The sequence below is a fragment of the Thunnus maccoyii genome, chromosome 11 (genome assembly GCF_910596095.1).
Source record: "Thunnus maccoyii chromosome 11, fThuMac1.1, whole genome shotgun sequence".
NCBI classification, from domain to species: Eukaryota; Metazoa; Chordata; class Actinopteri; order Scombriformes; family Scombridae; genus Thunnus; species Thunnus maccoyii.
This window is the reverse complement of record NC_056543.1, coordinates 27194221-27218823: the sequence shown is the minus strand read 5'-3', so window position 1 is coordinate 27218823 and position 24603 is coordinate 27194221. Positions and strand designations below refer to the sequence as shown.

General features: G+C 38.7%; 2 protein-coding genes across 4 annotated transcripts in view; both read left to right on the top strand.

The window, feature by feature from the left end:
* The window catches only part of LOC121907156 (aryl hydrocarbon receptor-like), a 37640-nt gene extending 26430 nt beyond the window's left edge, over positions 1 to 11210 (top strand). The window contains exons 3-11 of one of the 2 annotated variants that reach the window (XM_042426559.1): positions 559 to 665; positions 3044 to 3133; positions 3269 to 3383; positions 3549 to 3676; positions 3911 to 4113; positions 4327 to 4436; positions 4677 to 4818; positions 5199 to 6975; positions 7389 to 11210. In XM_042426559.1, coding sequence (XP_042282493.1) covers positions 559 to 665; positions 3044 to 3133; positions 3269 to 3383; positions 3549 to 3676; positions 3911 to 4113; positions 4327 to 4436; positions 4677 to 4818; positions 5199 to 6975; positions 7389 to 7466 — 2750 coding nt within the window. In that variant the 3' untranslated portion in view covers positions 7467 to 11210. Of the gene's footprint in view, positions 1 to 558; positions 666 to 3043; positions 3134 to 3268; positions 3384 to 3548; positions 3677 to 3910; positions 4114 to 4326; positions 4437 to 4676; positions 4819 to 5198; positions 6976 to 7385 lie in introns of both variants that reach the window. The other variant, XM_042426558.1, reaches the window with a different exon arrangement.
* Positions 11211 to 20931: 9721 nt separating this feature from the next.
* Positions 20932 to 24603, top strand: part of LOC121907546 (aryl hydrocarbon receptor-like) — a 39482-nt gene continuing 35810 nt past the window's right edge. Inside the window, exons 1-2 of one of the 2 annotated variants that reach the window (XM_042427165.1) lie at positions 20932 to 22252; positions 22373 to 22544. In XM_042427165.1, the coding sequence (XP_042283099.1) occupies positions 22504 to 22544 (41 nt within the window). In that variant the 5' untranslated portion in view covers positions 20932 to 22252; positions 22373 to 22503. Of the gene's footprint in view, positions 22545 to 24603 lie in introns of both variants that reach the window. The other variant, XM_042427164.1, reaches the window with a different exon arrangement.

Here is a 24603-nt window from a genome sequence, read left to right as displayed (position 1 = left end):
GTAGCCTAATTATCTTAACAGAATCCACTGAGTGCATATTGCCCTTAGAGAATAAACCTTTTGTGCTTGCACATGCCAAGGCATATGAAACAAGTCAAGCTCTCAGCCATCAAATAGTTTATTTGACTTTTTACTTTTAAATGAATAATCAAGCAGCTAAATACGTCAGGAATGTGTAAAAAAGACATCATTCAGCATGTTTTCAGACAAGATGCAATATCTGATACTGCAGTTATGTGACATTTTGCCAAGTTAATTAAAAGATTCATTATCCATTCCCCTGCACATATATATGCTGCATATACAGTCAGATACCTACCTCCCATCCATTAAAACAAACACTTGTGTTTGATTTGTGCTTTTATACCTATCTGATAAGATTCCCATAACTTTGCTGCAGGAGATTTAGACTTCAATAATGCCATAGTATATCATACTTTATTTAGTAATGTTTGAAGATGTCTCTGTCTGATGTGTAAACGTGTCTAAGATGTTGATATTTCAGGTTAAGTTTGAAGTTTTTAACTCTCTTTACCTTTATTTTCTCCCTTTCTGCAGCAACCATGAAGAACAGTAACAGCAGTCTGTTGTTTCCTGGAGTCAATGGGCAGAATGGGAACAGCATGGACGCCACAGGCTTCTCTGAAGGGGACCTACTGCTCCAAGTACATGACAGGGCTGAGTTGACTTCTGGGGGGAAATGTCCATTCAGACACTACTCATAAATGTGTCTGAAGGAGTCACATTTTTTATAACTTCGTGATACAATTATTGTTACTTCTCATGTCTCAGTGTACTACCATGTTTAGGATTTGCTTTGTTTGGTTTTTCTTTTTCAACCTTAAGCATAATCACTTTGTTTTCTCCTCATTTTCAACTAATGGAGGCATATTTTAAACCATCCTCACCACCAGAGGACCCTGTTTACTGTCAACTATGCTGATCAGTGTCCTCTGGCAGCAACAAACACATGGACTTTTAGATACATGTGAAAACAGAGTAGAGTTGAAAATAAGTGTCGACAAAGAGACTACATATTTTGAATGAAAATATGTAGAACTGAATTTGATGAGTCTTACCTGTAGGTGGTTTGGGTATATCTTCAACTTTAACCAACAGCGACACAGTTGTTGTAGAGGAAGTGACGCTTTCAGCCATTGCGGTGTCCTTATCAAGGTCACTTGAGTTTAAACTGAAAACTGGCAACATTAAGCAGACAAAAACATGTATGGTGTTACACCCTTAAAATATGCATGCTCTATGCAAAGTGACAACCAAAATCACAAAGTGCCAATCCCATGAGTCCAGCTATTCATATTAAGCTACTTTTAATCCCTTCACACAGAAGAACAACAACGTGTGACATGTTGTTGCAAATGCATATTTGATCTGTTCATTTAACACTGTTGTCACAGATCAACCCAGTCTGCAAGTGTCAACTCATACACACTTCTAAACCACAATATTCACAGAATTGCACTACACAACATACACTTGCACTAACTTGTTAACCACTTGTGCACTCTGTCTCTCTTTTTATCTTTGTATTTGAAGACTAGTCCGGTAGTAGTTATATAGACTAAAAGTCATTTAAATGTAAATAACAGTCAGGAAATTCCCCATCTCTCTGAAAGAAAAAGCTATTCTTTGAAGCTCAGCAGTGTCTGACCTACATTCAGCTGTGCTCAGGAGCAGGGCCATGAAGCTAGGTTAGATGGTGTGCATTGACCCATTCAGGTCAACTTCCCTCACCGGATAAAGCTGTATCACTGCAAGTGGCTCCAAGCAGCTCACAAAAAGATCACCAACACAGCAGCACAAACTCACAGCAGAGGCAGACAACAGTAATAATACACAGATTAAAACCAGGCACAAAATAATGCAAATATACCTCTAGAACACTTTCATTGAATGTTGGTGTTGTGTGTAGAAAAAAAAGTCACACAGGCTGATTGATAAGTGAACTGAACAGCCTGAGGCTAGCAGGTGCATAAATGCATAGTCACACTTTGTTTATTTGTGCGCCAGTCATGTTGCGTAGAGCTGATCCAGCTCTATCCATTTTAGGAGGAAGTTATGACAGGTGAGGCTGCTTGTCTTGGTGCCTCTTGCCAAAGCCTGGCCACGCTTTATGATTCTTAACAAAACCTGTGCTTGTCAAGTGCCCTGCACCTTGTTTATTAATGTTCACCTGTCAGGTACATTTTCACAGTTTGGTCTGCATAATGATCACAACAGACGGTGATTGTGTAATACCTTTGAGAGGGCCTTTGAGAAGTAGCAGCTGGTGTCAGTATTTTATATTAAAAACAACCAGCAGGATTTACAACCCAGTGTCTTCTGCAAAGCATCCCTCAAACTGAAAAATGGAAAGTAGTTTGAAAATACACAGCTATTTACATTTTTTATTTAAAACCTGTTAAATTTGGACAAAATGGGACTTGATCTGTATTTATACTCTAAACTTATCTGTATCTGTTTTGGCTGTTAAAAACTGTTGAAAATTGGATTATAAAAATGCCTTTTGCAGGTCAAACCTGTCACTTTTATGTCCTCTTTCATTCTTACTGATGTGCCGAATAATCAGCTGATTATATGGTGTTTCTCTCTTCCTTTTTCTCTTCACTTTCTGTTAGTGGATGCATGCTCTGTCCATGTCACCAGACAACCCTGTTTACTGTAAACTCTGTTAAACATTGTCCTGGCTGCAGCAAACAGTATATATTTGATACATGTTAAAATGTAATCCAGATGAAAATCATTTTACCCTGTTACAACTCACTTTTCCACAAGGCTCTAGTACCATCACAGACTGCTAGTATTATGAAAAGTTATATGAATATGAACAATATACAATAAAAATATACTGTATGTATTGATAGATTTGACCCTTTTTAGTCATTTAGTCATTTAAAAATAACATATTGTCTTAAAATAATCCATCACGCTCTTGACAGGTGCTTGAAGTGATATGTACTGAAGTGTAAGTTAAGAAACCTCCATTAATTCTAACTGTATGTCTGACCATCTGTTCCCTGTGCAGGCGCTGAATGGATTTGTGATGGTGGTCACATCAGAGGGATTGATGTTCTACGTCTCTCCCACAATCAAGGACTACCTGGGCTTCCAGCAGGTTAGATGCTGCCCTTCTGGTTCCTCTTAAAGAGACAATGCACACAATCATTTTAGTGTCAGAAACTTAGTTTCACATGAAATGATAATGACTTGGGTGGTTGATCAAGAGTTGTGTTCTCTCTTCTCCTGATAGTCGGATGTGGTTCACCAGAGTGTGTTTGAGCTCATACATACTGATGACCGGGCCACGTTCAGAGAGCAGCTCCACTTTGCTCTAAACCCCTCACCTGTTGGCACAGGGGGAGATGGTAAGCACTGTCAATGAAAAATAAGGCACATTTATTCAGGTTTTCACCATTAGATAGTTTGCATGTCTCTGTTTGAATAAGACAAAAGCCTAACGTAAATCAGTGTTCATGGTTTCAGGTAAATGGCTCTGACATGTGATGTTTTATCTCTTCCTGTGTTTTTAGTCTTGCAGAGTTCCATTAATACAGTGATGTACAGTCCTGAGCAGCTTCCCCCTGAGAACTCATCCTTCCTGGAGAGGAGCTTTGTGTGTCGCTTTCGCTGCCTTCTGGACAACTCCTCTGGCTTTCTGGTTAGTGCTATATTCTAAGTTCAATTGTCAAAAAAAGAGCCAAAACGGGGTGTAATGTGGTTAAGTGACCTTCACTTGAATTGAATAATTCACATCAGAAACAAAATCATATGCAGCTCCTACAAGATATTTGTAGCCAATTCAAGAAACAAACACACATTAAACATTTTTGTCTTGTTACATTTTAGAAAATCTCACACTGAATTACTCACATATTCTTCTTACCTGAACCAGGCTCTGAAGTTCCAGGGACGACTGAAGTACCTTCATGGCCAAAGTGTCTTGAGGGACAACGGGACATGTACCCAACCTCAGCTGGCACTGTTTGCCATCGCGATGCCTGTCCAGCCTCCATCCATTGTGGAGATCAGGGCTAAAATGCTCCTCTTTCAAAGCAAGCACAAGCTGGACTTCACACCCATGGGCATTGATAACAGGTGACACAAATTCTTCCACTCTTGTCTTTTTATTTTATTATTGTGGCTAATTCCAGATGCTCCTTCTCAAAACACCATCTTTAAACAATAGGCATGTTCCCCAGGTCTTATTACAATGCACTTAACTGTGGCCCGTTTCGTGAACTGTTGCTTGTAAGCTGACATTTATTCCAGGAGCACAAACTTTATGTTTTTTCTTGTGTCTTTCTCCAGGGGGAAGCTTGTTCTGGGCTATTCAGAGATTGAACTGTGCATGAAAGGGTCCGGCTACCAGTTTATCCACGCAGCTGATATGATGTACTGCGCTGACAACCACATCCGCAGTATGTTGGCAATTTAGCCTCCATTTTCACAATAGATACTAATAACGTTTGGTATTAGATTGAATTGCAGATGTCCTTTTCTTTCAAGAAAAACTTGCACTAACCTTATTGTATCACAATGTATGGTGAGTAAACCATAACAGGCCAAAAAAATTACATGTTAGGGTTTCCTTTAAGAATTCATCTACTACTACACTGTTAACCTGTAATTGTGTGTTGTTTTTTTTGTCTTTTTATCAGTGATTAAAACAGGAGAGAGCGGCCTGACTGTTTTCAGGCTCCTGAGTAAGTCAGGAGGCTGGGTATGGGTGAAGGCCAACGCCAAGCTGGTCTACAAAGGAGGAAGACCCGAATTCATCATTGCATATCAGAGAGCTTTAGCGTAAGTGTTTATTCCCTTAATAACTTGACTATCAGTGGTTCTTTTAGTTACTGGAATTATGAAATTAGATGGAAATGGCACACTGTTAACCAGGACAGGAAAGACGCAACTAATAGCATGGAGAGCATCTCCAACCATGGTAAATGTTTCACCACAAACAGATATATATATATAATAATATATGAATTAAGAACTTTACAGGCTTCAAATTTACTGAACAAAGGTAGCTTTGCTGTTGTACTTGTTTTTGTTTTTAGTGAATCTAAGTGTAAAGTACCAGCTGCCAAAGGCATCTCCCAGATAGTTTTTCTTACCAAGCTCATTAAGACTCTGATGTTGGTGTCAGTAATGAAATGTGAGCTCTGTTTGGTCTGTTTCAGCAACGCTGAGGGTGAGGAGTATCTACGCCAGAGGAGGCTGCAGCTCCCCTTCAGCTTCACTACAGGAGAGGCCATCCTTTACAACACAGGTCCCACGGTGGACATCAAACAGTTTCAGTTCAATAAATTGTTTGGCAACAATGACATGGACACAGATGTGGCCCCCGGCTCGTTGCTGGACTGCTTCCTTAGACAGGATGACTCAGCCTACACCCAGGTAGTGGAGACCCCCTTACCTGTGGATCAGGTGTTCATGGACAGCCGGGCCCTGATCAGCGTTCCCAGTGACACATGGCAGGAAAATGGGGCTGCAGCCATGACAGAGGACCCAGTTGTAGTGAAAGAGGAGGCCAAACAGTCGGTGATGACTGTGATTGACAGCCTGGAAGAAATGGCTCAAAATGGCAACTTTTGTGCCGCGTTGCAAAATCTGGAGGTCAGCGATGCAGAGCTGATGGAGTTGGAAAATACTATCAAGAGATTAAGTCAGGAGGGTGATCAGCAGAACAATGTCAGGTCTGAGCTGGACAGCATCCTCACCAATGACATATTTGACTACATTGATTCTGTTTTGTTCAAGGAGAAGGCAGACGATTGCCTAAATGCCAACCCTTCCAGCTGCCTCACAGGAGTCAACAATAATCAGCAAGATCCCTTCACTCAGGCTGCCCGGCTCTCAACCACTGGACTCTGTGAGCAACAGTTGTTTCAGACACCAAGCCCTGATCGTACCTACTCTCCAATGAATGGTCTTTACGCTCACCAGCAGGATACAGTGAATGAGCACGTGAATACAGGGAAAAGTTCAGCAGGGTCTGCTCAGATATTCAGCAGCACCCAGAAACTCTCCCACCAAGGTCCCGTGATTGCTCAAGCTGACACAAGCCTGCCCCCTCTTCAGCAGCTGCAGCTCCAGGACATTTTCAGCCCATCGATAGAGCTCCCTGAGCTCACTGTCCCTGGTGCCTCAACTGATGCCCCTTTTCAATCCTGTGGGCAGGCATCCATGAGCAATATGGGCTTCCAACCAGGTATTCCTGGCCAGACGCAGTCTAGCCAACGTCTTCTATGTCCTCAAAACAATATGCAAGCTCCTGCAACAGCAGCAAATGGACAGCTTCTGCAGAGCTCTGTTCAACAACCAAACCATGTAGCACCCACTGCAATGGACATTTTGCCACCCCTGATTCCTTGCAATGACTTTAATTCCTCTAACACACCTAATATTCCCGTACCCTTTTCCACAACTTGTCTACAAGGAAGCACACCTTTTGCAGCGCACAACCACCAGGTTCAGCAGTGGCCTCAGAGCCAGCAGCAGAAGCTGCATCATCCTGGCATCATGCAGAATGGACATCAGCCAATGCCAACATGCCACAGCCAAATATCAGAAAGCCAAACATTCCCACGTGCTGGCCTTTGGCCAAGGAGTGTCAACAGACTGAACCACACTCAACAGGGAGAGCTGACATGTGGACAGGCAGCTTCTCAAAGCAGCTGCATGTTCAGCCAGCATTTTTCTTCCAGTCCAGCAGGGGGTGACACAGTCGCTCTCTCCAGGTCCTCTTGCCAGAGGGGGGTTGATGCGTCTCTGGATCAGAGTCCCCCTCAAGGTTCCTGCTACTTCCAGTGGAGCCACAGTGAGCCTGTGGTGGGCACATCAGCCATCAACCAGGAGAACGCCAACATCAGTCCTCTGACCATTCCGCCCAACATGTCCTCCTTGGAGCACGCACTCAACATTCAGCACTACCTGGAATGCCGTAGACAGACACAGGTAAACATTTCCCGCTGTGGGCCAGATCATTTCAACAGAAAAGAAAAAATGACTGATAAATAATGATTGTATTTTCTCTGTTGTTAAGGACAATCAGTTTGTAATTAAATGCAATAAAAACATTGAAAAAACAAAAACAGAAATTAGATTTAATACGGAGAGTTGATTGGAAAGCCTGAAATATAAAAGCTTAAATGTAAATGCTGAAATCAACAGATCACTCACCCCTTACTCACCCAACTCAATTGTTTATATATCATATACTGTATATCCTGATGTATTCCCAATATTGCTTTTTCACTATTAAACAGCTATTTTACATTTTCTTTTTTTTCCATTTTCCAAAAGGTGTGCTTGTTCTCAAAATTAACTCTGTGCTTAAGCTTGATTTCCTCTCCCTCTCTATTCAGCAGGATGAAAGAGTCTCAGCTGAACACAATGGAATTTTTGCCACTCCTGCTCGTGATGTAGCCATGTACCTGTCAGAGTAGAGCCAAGCTGTGTTGTTGTTGCAACAAATCCAGGAGAAGGACAAAACACAGTATAATTTGCCTGTATCAGTGCTTATCCACGGACTCTCATGCTTAACTTTATGTTATTGTCATATGTTTTGTATCAGTGTGTCACATATATACTTTGTCCAATCTGTAATGTTTAAAAGCTGTAGCTTGTCAGTTTTTAGTGAAGATACACTATAATAATAATGAAGTATAAAAGCCACAAGTGCGTTTACCAGGATAGAGCTTGAGCCAGCTAGGAGGATTGGTCAAGTGAATCCAAATAGCCAAAGAAATATGTTTTTATAAGGGAAACCAGACATTGTCACTTCCCTGTATTCAGCGAGGGACATTCATTTGTTGCTCAAACTTAAATACATAGAAATAGCAGAAAACTGAACGTGACAATTTTCTAACATAATCATTCTCAACTTTTATACTGACCAAGTGGAGACTTTTTCTAAAAGAAGTTGTCTTCACCTAAAAATACATCAGTGTAAAGAATCACTGAAAGTGATAGCTACCTAAAGACACAGCTGTACCTTCAAGTTGATATTATTACAGATAAAATATTCTGTATATTTTAAATGAAACCCTTAAATGCGGTTAAATTAAGTGTATAAATATAATGTGTAATTTGCTGTTGTTTGTTTCACCAGAAGGTCTGCTTTGGCTGACAAAAATCTCATATGTACAGAATGCATTAGCGTGTGATACATGTGTTTGTCTGTGTGCAGTATAGAGGTGCTTTTATAGAGAATGCCTTCAGTTGCAGGGCGTGAAATGCAGTGTTGCACCGACAAACTGATATTTTCCTGCAGTGTAGTGAGGTTATTTCATCAACTGCGCCAGACTGGTATCTTGGTAACTAGCTGTGCTCCACAGTGGGAGAAGAGGCGCAGTAGAGGGTGTGGCAATGTTAGTCCAATAGCACTGCAGTCTGACAGGCGTTGCCTTTGCCCCAGTTTACCCCGATGTTTTGAAGGGACACACCAGGAGAGGATTGCTTTGAACAGATGGTCCTGAGGGAGTTATTAGCGGAGAGAGAATTCTTAATTGATCCACAATTTTACATGGGACTGTGTGAATTGTTCTCATTGTGTCCATATCATGCACATTTTTTGCATTAGAAACTGTCCAGAGCAATTCATCATGGCCGACTAATTTGAGTACGGAGATCTCTGTGCTTTTTTTTGCAACAGTCTTTCCAATTAGAGACTGCATATAAACCGATAGCGGCCACCTTCAGATGGCTGTAAAGAGAGTCATCAGAGTAAAGGAAAAGCTGTCAGTATAGGATGCCAGCTGTTGTGAATGACAGATGCTGGAAATGAATCATGAATCATAATCATGAATCTTTAAATAATGCCATAATCGGACCAAAACTGTTTTTTTAAGTGCACTGAGCTTTCAACCTGCTCTGAGCAGGCGGGCAGCGAATCGTGTGAAATGCACTCATTCTTGGCACCAATGTTGCAGTTTGCTACTGGATTGGCATCACCACACCCTAACCAAACTGGAAATATCCTCAGTGAAGCCCTGGAAAATGTCAGTTCACCATTGCAGAGCTGCGTTCTGCGCAGTGCAACTACACCAAAAAGAGCCCCGATAGTTAAAATGTAAGAAATAAAAAAAGTAGTCTTTAAACAGAGGAAATCACAATCAGGGAAAATGGTTTGGTTGTCACCAAACTACCCATCTGAGGGTCTGATTTACTCAGCCTGCTGCTATCAGGGATTAAATAGCCACATAATTTCAATTTCAGTTAAGTATTTCCTAATACAGAAAATAAGCATTGCTGCAATTGAGGTTGTTTGAATGCACTGCTGCTAATAAAATCCTGTGCTTGTGGGCTATTTCAGCCCATCAAAAATCATATAACTCTTCTTCAACATACCATGCCCCATTTCCCTAAATAGTTTTGCCCTCATTAAGGTAGCACCACCCAAAGACCTGCAACCTGTTTAATTTTGACAGATGTGCATTGAAACTCACACTGGTCTGCACCTCGCTGTGTGTGCATTATCAAAATTAGACATATTTCACAACTGAGATCATGCACTCATCTCAACAAAACACTCAGTGATTGCATTGAAGAAGTTCCAATAACTAGAGTATTGCTTGAGTTATAGAAGAAGCCTGCATGATCTCCCATTGTTCAATGTCAAAAAACAAACAAACACTGATGTGGTTTTAGAGATGCTAATTCTCTTTCAAAAGTACCAACTGACGATAGCTGTGTCCCATTTCTTGCTTCCTTTGGATGACAGTAAGAATTGACTATGAGTGATGGACACTTCGACCCTGATATGATGTACTATAGTTGAAATGCAACCTTTAAAGGAGCAGGGCTTAAATTGGGATGCAGCAGATGAAAACCAGCCTCCGCAGAGAAACACCTGCTTCTAACAGACCTTCAGTCACAGTCACAGGTGAATCTGCAGCAGCTGTCATCCAAATAGATTTCTGTTCCATCCTTCAATATTTTATGATCCTACATCGGAACACCTTAAATATATATATTGCTTATTGCCATAACCCAAAGTTAAATGATATGATACACCCATACTGAGCCATATACAGTATAACCCAGTACATTTTTTTGTGCCTTCTTGCTGAATAGGCAGCTCCATATAAATATATCCGTGCCTTCTCATATAAAGCATCTTAAGACAATTTTTCTCAATACTTTTTTGCTGCACTAATTTAAGGGAAGCCATGTCTATAGGAAATGTCCTTAAATTAATAAGGTTTTATTCTTTAGTGCATTTCAACGCAGGAATTCCTTTAAGTCCATTCTCCGTTGCACAAACGTCCTCAACAATGGAAACAAGGGAAAACACTTCAGTCGTGACTTATTTCTATAAGGAGATTGTGAGGTTTCTTTCATCGACAAGCAGAATGAAAATGTACGTAGTAGAGTGTTTGAATCAAGAACGTGAAGATTTGAACTATGTTCAGATCATATTAACTTTGCTGTATCTGTTTCCTGTTTGTCCTCTTCAGAGTATTTTAGCTCCTTTTCATCTTGATTTTCACCAGATGTTTTTTTTTTTTATATAATATCCACACTACAAGGATAACATAAAGGTTCTGGATTAAGCAAGCAAGAACAGCATTAACATGGCAGCTTTACCGTATTCCTGCTGCACTGTGGGAAATCATTCAGTATTTTACCTTTCCCTGGGAATCAATTGTGTGTGTATCTGGAAAAATCATTTAGTAAATGTTTCTTACCATCTTAAATGGAATCATAAAGAGAAAAACTTAAAGGTTTTAGGGCACAGATCCTTGGCTGCGTCCTAGTCGGTCATTGGTCTTTGTTGTATTGAAACAGCAGCGATGGAAACCTCACTCTCTCTCCTGTAGAGGATCTCTCAGCGTGAAACAGACTGTGGAGGCTAAGGACAGCCTATAAATTGCCTGTGATGTTGGACTTTGATACAGACATGTCCACTATTAAAAAAAAAAAAAACCTGGAGCCAAATGTTTTATTCACAGCGGTGTTGATGTTTTAAGCTAACATGTGCCTTGACATTTACCATAATTCTGTGCTTTGTTAAAGAAAAAAAAGGAAAGAGAAAAAAAGAAATTCACAACTATTCAGTTTCATGTAATCCACTTTTATTTAGCCAAGCAGTTATAATGTCTATATCATGATATATATGTTAAACAAATAACCACCCTTTGTCTACTGTTAAATGCTTTTTCATAAATATATGTGTGCAATCATTAAAACTGTGTTGAGTGGCTTATTTCATCATGAAGTCGATGACAAAGATCAGATGACATGGTACATTGGTCCATTGAGGGAAATTCAGTAGTAAAACTAGTAGTTGAAGAAGGTACAGTAAGTGTGTGACAGTTGGGACAAAATCCACAGTTCATTTTGTGCAAAAAATGCATTTAAAAGTTGATGTGAAGCTTATATGAGGCTTCAGCAGTCTGAGTTAGTCATATCAAGTGGATATCTGACACATTTACAGTCTTTTTAGCATCAAATTCCCTCTTTGTGTTTCCTCAGACAGTGTTTCCCTGTTGAGCTGCGGTGGAAGTATAGTAACAAAAAGAGGGACTTTGACACTAAAAAGACTAATGTTGAAAGATATCTACTTGATTTGACCCTTTTGGATGACTGAAGCTTCATATTACCTTCAAATAAACTTTTAAATACATTTTTGCACAGAAGGAGGACTGTGAACATGTATTATGAAGGGAACTTCTAATGGTCAGTATGAGCAGGAGGAATGATTACAGCAACAAAAGCCTATTTCAATGTTCATCTGGGCACCTGACTGTTTTAAGACAGACTTGAAAAATTGTGAACTCGCCCTTTAATAGATCGTCAATTAATAAATATTAATTCACAATGACTTCATACACTAATTGATATATCACCAAATTAGCTGTATTCCAGTTTTATAGAGCATTTCAGAACCAAGTCTGTGAACCAGATCGGAATCTATTCTCACAGAATACAGAGGTTATATACCTCAGACGCTTGAACCCTCTATTTACCATTTATAAACATTATATAAACGGTTAATAAATTGTTTACAACACACTGTAATGTAGTTGTAAGCAGATATGATTGTATATTAATGTATTTGTCAACAACTAACTTCTATGGATATTGATAAGTGGAGGCTGGAGTGTAAACAGATAATGAATGACAATGTAGTAAAACACAGTTGTAATAATATAAAATATGTCTTCATAGGAGTAGTTATAATTACTGACAAATGTTCTGCATTAATACACACTACATAACTACATTATAGCATGTTATACATCATTAAGTGTTTGGATATTGCTTATAAATGCTAAATAGGGGGACTTAAAGTCATTTTACTATCACAACAACAACAGCACTAGCTGGATGTATTGCACATTATCAGGCTTTGATTTTACACCTGTAATGACTGTTGTTACATTCTTTCTAATTTGGTGGAACATCAATTAATATATGAAGTAACTGTGAATTAACATCCATTAATTGATGATCTACTAAGTGTAGTTAAGCATTATTTAAGTATATGATTTGTACCCTTATTATTGTGTGATCAACATGTTTAACTACAGTGATGTTTAGCATCCTTGTCATATCTTAAATGTCATTTTTTGGTTGCTAATGACTACCAGGATGCATCCTGTTTGTTGTGTCCTGTGACTATAAATAAGAACATTGTAGAAAATGACTTCCATTTGTCAGATAAATGAAGTGTTTCCTCAGACAGAATTTTGCTGCTTCATTAATTTCTTACAGTACTAAGACAGCTTGGACAGTGCAAACACTGTGATCTAAATGTGCCAGTGGCTAGTTTCCATCCATAGTCAGTGGACTCACAGGAGACGGTGAGAGGGAGATAGGAGAGGAAAGAAATCGTGCTCTCTATTTAGTTGATCATCTTTTGTGTGCTCAAACCCGTGACCTCCAAATCAACTGAGGATGTTCCAATCCCTTAAATATGTCTCGGAGGAGAAAGGAGCGAGGAGACTTGGCTTTTATCAAATGGCAGCAACCCTTCAGCAGGAATCTGTTTAGTGATTGGTTGCTGCAGCTGATCTAATGGGATTGTCAAAAGGAGTGGGCTGCTATGGAAACAGTGTCACTGCAATATTTAAAGTAATGGATTACTGCCATACTGTGGATTCAGTTTTGGTCACACAAAGAAACGATTTGATGATATCACCATTTTTCACTATCAAGCCAAATGAGAAAATTAGCAGATGATTAGTCGCTGAGGACAGGTGTAAAGGGCATTATTCCTGTTTTGTCGTGTGACTGAATCATTAATCCAATTGTGCGTTCTGAGAAACTGTCTTCAGAGGATTTCACATTTGTCCTGACATCACTTTTGTTTCTGTTGGGAGGAGCTAAAATGTGAGGAAGAGATGCAAATGAGGTAAGTGAGGAGGATGAAACATGATACAGTACCGGCCATGTGAAAGACAAGGGAAGCTGAGGACACAGCCGGTCTTCTGAGCAAGTAATGATGGTTTATGTCCACCAGAGGGCTCACTCTCCCTGCCTTCACCCTCCAGTGCCATTTATGTGAACAGTACAAGTGAGCTGTACTGTCAAGCAGCAGTCTCACTGATAATTAAGCCCATTTTGGCAGATTTACTACATGACACAGTTCTGTTGTTTGAAATAAAAATATTGAATACACTGAGATCTCCATTTAATGATGATCAGTAAACAAAATTCTGTTGAAACGTTTTTCTAAAGAGTTTAAAGATGAACAAAATGCTTTTTTTGTGTTCTGCAACTGCTCATTGTAAATATATGTCTGTATGTCTAAGCAGTGTTCACAAACAAAACTCTTTCTTGACCATGGAAACAGTAGTTTGACAAAAAAAATAATATCATAATCACTTGTTATCTTTTTCCAGAGCTTTCAACTGTATCTCATTGTCTTCCTTACATTTATTCACAATGTCAACTGACTTAACTCCAACTGAGCAAACACTATCTGCTAAGGTAGATTGTGAAATGTTGTTGAAAACTCCAGAAAAAGCTTGGACCTCGGGTTAAAGATTCCCTCCAGATGTGCTAACGCATATTAAAATGTTCTACTTTGAATAATAATTTGTGCCTGACATGGTTTTTCAGCCAAAAAAAAAAAAAATCAATTGCTTTATTAAAATTCTTGCAATGACATATCTTCCTTACCTATTATTAAAAAATCCAGAATCTATCATATAGATTCCATATCACATTTATTTCTTTGAATCTTTTAGGACTTTTTTTTAAATCTCAGTTTAATTAGGTTTTTTTTTGTTCTATACTATACAATATCAAATCAGATATGACATTTTTTTAAAGTCTTGTATTGAAAAATCCATCCAGGCTTTTTCAGGAAGTCCATAAATGGTCCCCAGATCAACATTTTAAAAAAGTATAAATCAGTGACTTAAAGGTATACTATGCAGGATGTGAGGTCGGGACATGTAGAGTAGCAACCAGGTTACATCGCTGTCTCCGTCTCTCCCCTCTGCTGGGTTCTGCTCTCTGTCTCTGTGTCATGGATGTGTAAAGAGCTGCAGGTCTGTGTGTCTGTTTGACCGAGGGCGGGGCTGAGCTACACACACGCAGAGCAGAGAGGCCACAGTGGACAGGATGAAGCTCTGCATTCGCTCCCGCAGGGCTGTGTGGAGGAGTGGGTGTATTTGTAGAACATAACCACCGTGACGTAATCAGAAAATACACGTTTTATTTATCTGATTCACTGCTTTGTTCCCTCTCTTTATTCATTCTCTGGCTCGCTCGACCAACGCTGCTCTCTCGCGCGGGCGCGCTCTCCGCTCATTTTGGTGTATTTGAGCCGGAGAGGAGGGACCAACTTTGAATGTTGTGTTTACAGGAATATTCCTTTAAGTAAGTTTGGGCAAACTACACGTCATCAATAGTTAACATTCTTTCTTTTCTTTCTATAGTTAGTTAGTTAGCTTAGTTGTTGTATATTTTATTTTGTTTATTTTGTTTTATTTTTATGTATTTCGATGTATTCAAAACAGAATAAATACAACAGTTTAAAAAAAGAGAGGACATTTTATAAGGTCGTCATAATTCATAATCCTTAATTTGCTTTTATTCACATGGAGAACCTACAAAAACTGATTTCCCTTAACAGCAAGTGCTTGTGGTTTTGTTCAGAAGAAAGAGAAAAACATGTTTTTATGGCCTGTGTACTTACTCATTCTACATGTAGTTGTATGATGGTCACCATCTTCTTACTGCCAAAAGCCCACTTGCAAAACTTATTAGTTTGTATTTCCTTGATAGCTGTAAAATATCAAGCCTTTCTTGTCCCAAAAAGAGTTGGGCCCCAAGCCACAATTTAAATGATCACTTACAAAGCCACAAACCTCATGCATTTTTCAGTAGTCTGCAGACACTAGAATGTGCAAAGGCACATTTTAGTGTTTGCAGACAAAGAGCCTGCGTGCAAATGTGATATTATATACACATGAATGTATGATTGGATTTTCCAGTTTCTTTGATTGCCTATTCTGTTCATTTAGTACCACGGACTGTGTTTCTTCTGAAAACATCAAATGATTCAAGGTTATTAGGTTTAAATTGTTTGTATTCTCTCATTTGGTTTTACTCAGTTCTGAGAACAGATTCAAACAACAAGCGTTAAATTTGAAATATTTTAGATACTACGTAGCTCTTCAGCTCCATCCAAAATTCACATGGATAAATAACTATTTAAGGGCATAAACTTGAATCCCTTCAACTGCTTTTCCTGCTGTCATAGCAAAAATGCAATCCTCTGAACAATTTTATACATATTTTGTACTTTGTCAATCTCATCTTAAACTAGGTCAAAACCTAGTATATTGCTGAACCGAGTATGAAACTCTAGAGGAAGTGCGTCAGGATTGAAGCCAATTTGACACAGGGTCTTTCTCAAAACCAAATACGCCAAGTTTGGACATGGCGAGTTTGACTCGGGAGGAAAAACTTCCAAGGATGGGAGGCTGCAGTACAATCATTCTGCAATTGGAACAGCAGCATACTTGCTGACAGCAGCAGCTCAGATTCAACACAACTACCTGACTAAACTACCTGAGGACTGCATTATTAGTTAGCTTGTAGTGTTGTGTGCTTCAGTTTATATAATTCTGGGGCAGTTTTATGCTGGGTTGTGATTTAAAGTATTGTGTTTTCTGGGTTTTGGTTTTCTGTTACTCTGTGTTTCCCTTGTGTTCATGTACTCCTCCTTACACCCGCCCTGCATTCGTCCTCGTTAGCCCTGCCCTTGACTCAGTGTTCTTCCCCAGTCTGCTGTCACATTCACACCTGCCCCATATCCGTCTCATCAGCCTTGCCCTGCTCCCAGTGTCTTCCCAGCCTTTCAGCTCTCAGCCTGCCTCTGTGTCTTGTCACCTGTTCCTCGTTGTCTGATTAGTTTAGTTTGTATTTAAGGTCTGGTTTTCAGTTGAGTTTTCATTGTTCTGTTTTGTTCCATCGAATTTGCTCCTCTCCGCTCAGCCAGCTTCTGTTTTGCCTGCTCAGTTCTGAGAATAAAGAACGTTTTCTTCAACGCTGCATTTCAGTCTCTCCATTTGGATCTGCTCCTGCCACTCCACATGACAAATGTGGCAGTTACAATTGTTAGATTTCATATGTGAGACCAACATTTATCTTCCAAAAGGAATTATATCATATATCAAAATGCTATGGAGACATTAGAGCCAGCGGTAAATTATCAAAGAGCTGCACAGATCAGTTCATCAGATCATTTTCTCCCTGGGATGACGACGGACATTGACTGGCCGATCATCTCAGGAGTAGGGCTGCCAGCAGCTGAGATGAATGGCCGGTCTCACCAGGTCAGTGGCTCTGAAACATCTCCGAAAATGTCAGAGCAACTTTCCAAATAGGTGTTATTTGGATAAACTGACACATACTGGGAATCTAAATGGTTACTTTCTCACCTGGAAAAAATATCAAAACTTAATAAAGTGACATATTAAAAGTTCTACAGCGAGAATTTCAACAGCTTTTAGTCTGGTTTAAAATCGCCATTGTCGCTGGTTGGTGCAAATCACTCACTATTATTGTTTAGAAAGTAATGTCACTGTACGTATGTTATACGTCACACTAGACACCATTGCTGTTACATGTCATGCCTCTGATTCCGGAACGGCGGCATGCTATCTAAAATCTCACACTGGGGCAGCATTTGTTTGGTTCAGTGTTAAAAAGTAAAGCCAGCGTAATGAGGGGTCTTCTTTACAGCAGTAGTGCCCTTCATTATCCCTCATTACACCAGCTACACTGTGGCAGATCTGGTTCCAGTGCCCCTTTGGCAACAAGCCGGGACCCTCTTATGCTACCCCCTAAAATGTACAGGGGTTTTCTCTCAGGAAACAAAGCAGGCCACAACTTCTCACAATACAAATTATTACATACATGTAGTAATTTGCTTTGGCACATGACTGACACCCTTTATTTCACTGTCACTGTCATGCTTTTGTCCATTTTTCACTGAGTTTCCTCAAATGAGTGAAACAGCGCCCCTCTGAGCTCTAATGGCTAGTAAATGTCCGCCAGCCTGTGTGGTCAAACACGGTATTACAACTTCACTTACCAAAGTCCAGAGAGAAGAAAAGTGGTATTGGCATCATTTGATTAAAACATACATTAAGAATCAAAGTCAGTTTCAGTCAATGTAAAACTGCTCATGGACAACTCGCAAGAAAAGAAACTCTTATGTGTATTGTGAAGACAGTTATATTCTGGTCTTGCAGCAAACAATAAAAAGTGAACATTTAAATGAAAGAACCAGGAGAATTACCTTGTTTACAGTGTTGCTAATGATAACAACTGCAGTGTTTTTGTAAGACTAGTTAGCTGGCAGTGATGGAGTACAGTAAGACATTATATGACACTCCATGAAAGAAAGAAGAATGGATTTTAATATCAACTAACATAAGTCATATAAACCATCTGTTTGTCTCTTATTGCTGGTTTTATTACTGATGGTTAAATATCTGTGATCTATGATACTGTGGCTGTCTGTGTGTATTTATCTCCTTAACACAAATGCAGCCAGAGATCATATTATGTACTTCATGCAGTTTGCCAGGGCACTGAAGCTGTTGTGTTATAGTGTGATGTAAACAGAGTCACAGGGACAGAATTTCTCCAGTTTATCATTAATTGGTTGTTCAGTCACCTGTTGACTGTAATTTGTAAATTAATAAAGTCTGATGCTATTTCATTGTGAGATTTTTTTATTATTGTTTTGTTTTTAAGCTGTGCTGTATGAGCAATAAGCTTAAAGAAACTAGAACACTGTACTGTAGGTCTTTTTAGGTTATTTTTTGTATGTCATGCATACAGATCAATATAGTTAAAAGGTTTTTTTTTTTTGAGAGTTTTTCGAATCAAGGATAGATAATGTTGTATTGCTGTACAGATTGTAAAGCCTCCTGAGGCAAATTTGTGATATTGGACTATACATATAAAAATGACTTGCCTAAACATTATGCATATTATAGTAAGTCATGTATTTGATACATGCATTGATACTTTTAGGTCTGTGAATGTTTCTAGTGTTTACATATCTGTATCAGAGTGTGTAGTACTGTATAGATTTTTGTATAAAAAGTCATGTATGATATGTGTCCTTTGTTTTTTGATGTGAACATAAATCTGTAGTCTAAAAGTTTACAAATTGAATGTTATGTGGTTTCTTGTATTACACCATAACACATTGTCCTACTTTACTGTATATTACTTACAGCTGTGGTGGTGTCTGTCCCATGGGACACCAAGTGTCTAAACAAACACAAAACTTTTATTGTCTCCAACCCGCTGCTCCTGGAGGCATGAAGGGCAAGGGAACTACAGATTTCTGCAGAGGTGTGTACTCTACAGGCAGACAACAAAAATATACGCTTAAACAAATGGGCTGGTGGTCACCACTGAGTTGATTCAAAATCAAAAGGAAGGTTAAACACAACTGTGTTTGGTGGTAATAAAATTTTTGCTTTGATGAGTGTCTGGGAGAAGTGTCAGATCAGTTGTTTACATGCACAGTGGGAGATGAGCACTTTCACTTACCTTTTTAAACTGAGACCTTGATAATGCTCATAAGTCAAAGCTACTGAGCCAAAATTCTCATTAGCATTTCCTGAAAAATGGTAATTATTTACTGTACATCTGATTACAGTAATGCATTTCACTACATTAGTATCACCTTAATAAGCATACTTAATAATGATTTAGAAAAACACTTCTGTACATCTTCTTCAACACCAACAGTAAAATTTTGCTGTCAAATATTCAGTAATAATTATGGACAGTAGCACTACTGCAGCTTATTTTTCAGTACTCTTAAAAATACTGTAATTACTTGCAGGGGCGTCATGCAGTCAGTTTCACAATGCAAATGTAAATGTTCACATCAAACCAAGTTGTTACTAGTAATGATCTGTTTTGGCTTCTATGGTTATGATCAAACCACCCCCTATGAGTAACTACAACTATAATTGCATGACACCAACTAACATTATATTGCATTTAATAGCAATACTGAACAAGAAGATGTTAGCGAAAAGGCTTTAAACTCAGGGGTAACGTTAGCTGGTTAGCTAGCCGGCACCGTTTTATCATTTAACGTTAGCAAAGTAAAGAAAGCTCACAAACATGTTTTTACTGACACTATTTAGCTCCTGACTCTTTGTAAAAAAAAAAAATCTCCATATGTCATCCCTGTTTTGTTGGATGCATTTCAGTGCTGCAAATGTATTTTGACAAAAACAATAATTTAGCTTCTGATAATGGCAAAAGACAACAAGCTAACATTAATGTTAATTACTTGGGTTATAGCTAGTTAAAACCACTGATGCTAAAGTCAGTAGTTGGTGTCCAATTGCACTGTCAATAATGTTATCAAATGTGAGATTATTTTATTAAGAATTTCAGTGTATTAACAAATGTAATTTCAACTCAAAATGAAAATGCTCATCCACTGGGAACAATGAATATCCATGTCAAATTTCATGGATAACTGCTTACTCTGAATGGTCTTTGACAGAAAGGCAGATCACTGTGCCTTGTCCTAACACTTGTGGGTCAAATATGTCTTTTTTAATCAACAGTTTGTCCTTGAAACCATGAATAAACCCCCCGCAACTACAATACAACCTATCAGCATGTTGGCCTAATTTTCTTCCTACATACGTTGTGGGGGGTCTTCAGCATCCTGAGGGGGTCTGATGTGGTCATGTGACCTAATGTATGCATTTCCATAGCTGAACACATATCTGCTTTCGTCTGCTGTCAAAATACATCTGCGTTACATCACTGCATTGTTGTTTCCACACAACCTGACACGATGCAGCACATTCAGGATTTCAGATTTGAGAAATCATGACATCCCCCCACCCGCCCTGACCTCCCCACCCCCCATCGAAATCTTATGTCTTCTGCCATACAAGTATCAACCAAAATGTGTCTGTAACACAAAGTATGGAGAGAGTATAAGAAGTTCTTACTGAATGCTCAGTCACATTCTTAGTTTATTTAGTCATTCTTTGATCAAATATATCCTGAACTTTTTTTTTTTAAAGAAAACACTGATCTGATGCATTAAGCAGTTTGATATATTTTTGTTAAATGAAAAAAAGTTTAAAACATGTTTATATTCTCCAAACTGGCCCAGATAGATAGTCAGCCTTATAGTCCTTTATTTGTTGAGGTTTTGATGGCCTAAAAGTAGTCAAGTTTAAATGGCTTTTGAGTTAAATAATATCTGTGTTTAATTGTATAATTAGAAATGTTTAATCAGCCTATAAAATATCACTCCTCCATGGTGGCTCCAGCCCTGCAGGTGTGTGACCAAGAGAACACACACTGAATCGATGTTCCCAAAAAGACTATTTATTAACATTATTAACAATTACAACATTTCAACATTATGTCTTTTTTCTTCTCAAGATTGTTTTTGCCTTTCTTGTACGCACCTGACATCATGTTAGGATGTGTATCCACTTACCTGAAGGTGTGTCACCATACCAATACTGAGCTCAAGGTGTCTGGAGTAATGCAAATCCAATTCAATTCAATGAATGTTTAAGCAGGATATTATTAACAGCACATTTTCATGGAGTTTGGTAGCAGTAACATCAAATGTTATTCATTTAAATTAAATGAAGACTGGATTTTCCAAAGGACAAAAAAGAAAGAAAAAAGAAATATTATCCTGAAGATAAAATATGTTTGTCTGCCTTCATGGTTTTGTGCAGCTTCATGGAAATCACAAATCTCAAGAGAAAGATGATTAAATAATATAACATATGTTCTTAAATTCAGATACAGTGGTGATCAAAGTACATCTAAATGTGTACATCTGCTAAATGAAACTGAAGAAGATGCACTAAAATGTTGGACTATTCCTTTAAAAAGTGTATTTTTCTTTTTCTTTCGATCAAGTCTGTATGTTTTTATCAGAACTGGACAACATTAACAACATTAAGCACCTAAATCATACTTTTTAATAATTCTGCTGCTTATTAAAACATGTTTCTGGCTGCAGGTTCTTCTTTTTTCCCACTGAGATAAAATATCCAACTGTTCCATCAGCGCAGGTGAAGACCTTCAGAGAGTCATTTTGAATGTTGAAATGAATTCAGTTACATTATTTAAGAGTCTAACCCCTGACCCACATTCAGCACGGGCCACTGCAGGCTCAACATAAACCTCCATCTCTCATCTGCGCGCTGATTGGACGGCGGGCCTCGCTCGAGAACTCGCCGGCGTGGACACGCTCGGCCTGTGTTTCCAGGAGATTCTCCCACGTGCCCGCGCACACACCCGGCGTGCCCTCTTCCTTTTGCTGTAGATGCTTCTTTGAGCGCGCGCCCGGTTAGAAATCTGTGTCGGGCGTGCCCGCCAGTGGAATGCGCGCACCCGCTGTCCCCCATTTGCAGCTCACGTACGGGGCGCTAATTGGAGAGCAGCACTGATGTAGATTATAAAATGTAAATACTTGAAGCTTTTACTGCGTTTACTTCCAGTACTTCTCTGTGTTTATAAAGTGGAGGAATGATGAGGAGGGTTTCTCTGCAGACTGCGCCTCTTCTCTGATCATCTCATCCTTTTTTTTTTTCTTCATGAGGATGAAAACTCAGCATCGCTTTTTTTAGTTGGAACAAGTTCATGTTTCTGTGAGGCTGATGGGACAACAACTGTTGGGTGATTTTTCCGAGTTATTCTCCTTTTTCATCAGATCGGATCCGGTGCGGTTTTTTTGCAGGTTTTTGATTTAATTCCTAAGTGGAGCGGCCCATAAAAAAAGAGGCTCCTGTTCGACCTAACTTACTTCGTTTGGTATCTGCCGGTGTTTTTTGTATTATTTTTTTAATTTGTTTTTCAGATTTTTTTTTTCAACATGTGTGTACAGTCTTGATCTGGAGGATTACAGCAGAATATTTCTCGGTGGCTTACATGTAGCGGAGAAAAAGGCTGTGTGTGATTTCTGAGGGATTCTATATAAGAGGAGCCGTCATGTATGCAGGACGCAAGAGGAGAAAACCGGTCCAGAGAGCGTAAGTTCATTTTATTTGGGTTATAATTCTCATATTTTATAATAGCGTCGTATTAAAATGTAAAATCGACTGTATGAATTGTGATGTTAGTTTTCCAAAATGCACGAGCCGCGATAAGCCTGAGCAATCAGCACAAATAGATTTTAATTCCAAAGATTTCGTTTTCTTTTGGATCGCAAAATAATTTAGGCTAATGCACGTGATTTGCTAAAAATGTATATTTATTTACAGGCAGTTTGCTAAGGTTTTATAATAAATGTGTGCTGTCGTTGGGCCTGTGGGCGTAAATGTTCTGTGCGTTTTAAAATGCTGTGTAGCTTTAATGCCTGCGGATTATTGCAGGCCTGCAACAGCGGCCCCATTTTAACCTTCAAAACTACTCCCGATTCTTTCAAAATCTTTAGAGATATTTTTAACAATATGTCGGGAATAAGATAAAGTAACACACGATTCAACTTTTTAAAGAAAAATGTTGCACCCCTTCAAAAAAGAAATGACTGAGCACCTCCTGCTGAGTGTTGCGCCATTTTCTGTCAAAACGCCCTTGAGAGGATCAGAGGCACCGTTTTTTTTTCTGTCAGCTTGTTTTTATCGGTTATGTTAAATCGAATCATGAAGGGCTATTTATGATATCTCATATATATAAAAATCTCTCTATATATATTAGTAACTGACCCTGGCCCTTTTTTATTAAATCAACCAATTTTCAGGCTTTAACGCGACTTTACTTTACTTTATTTTCAGCTTAAACATTTGATGTAAAACTCCACAGTGATGAAATATAGATCCAAATTAAAGATGAGGAATTTTATATTTCTATAAAAATCTGAACATCATACAGTAACTGTTTTGGTGTGACATCATAGTCATGGCAGGGTCAAACTGACGCCATTTCCCTGCCAATGTTTTTTTTTTTTTTTTAAATGTCAAAAATCCATCCAAGTACAATCCAAATAGATAAAGAATCCAAAGCAGTTCCTTTTATCTTCTTTATTCTTTGATGAGATCAAATGTGATCAGATGTGACCGACTTTGTAAAAGCTCCAAACTGTCCACAGACAGCTCACTGCTGCTGCACATGATGAGAACATCATCACATCGACCCACTGTGCAAAATGACTGCAACACCAACATATCTGTCGATACATGATGTCACGTTTAGCTTTACTAATACAGTCATTTTTGAATGAATGAACATGTTATATGTGAACCAGCTTTAATCTGACTGAACTTTAAGGCAGAAATTGATCTGCAGCACATTAATTCCTTAAAATTCAGCATTTGTAAATGTTGGACTCATAAAAAATCCCTGTAATCCTGCTTGTGCTGAGTCTAAAACTGTAGCCGAGACACTTTTGATTTGATGATGAAATATGAAACACACACACACACACACACACACACACACACAGATACATTGACTGACCCGTCACAATTTTGATATTCGGTTGATTTTGGATTACAGATAAAGAAGCACTTTGACGACACTCTGCGCTCTGGTCACTTCCAATAGGCGTTATAATTTTATGACATCTTAAAAGATGAATGATTAATCAAAAAAATTAAATATTAATATTATTGATACTGACAATAGTTGCAGCAGTATACATGCACACACACACACATGCAAGAAAGAGCAGCATTGCAGGTCAAGCACAGTGCTGCTTCCATCACTGATGTGCATTATAAACAGATCTCCATCCATCCATATTCATGTGCAGTGATCAGACGTGACAGCGTCAGCGTGTGTGAACTAGAAACAGTTTTTGTAGCTTAACTGTATTCTGTCAACTCATATTGCTACAATATTGTTGATGTATTTGTATGAAAATATATTCTTCACTCCACAGGTTTAACTTGTGATACACAGCTATTCACTCAACCTTTATAAAAGCACAATCTGTGATCCAAATGTGAATGAAAAGGAGCTGCTATCACTCCCACACTGATGAACAGGTGTTTTAATACAGCGACTAAAACTACACAACTAAATCCAAGTTATTCATGTTTTCTTACACAAGTAAAACTTGCCAATATTTACAATTAAGAAACATTCAAA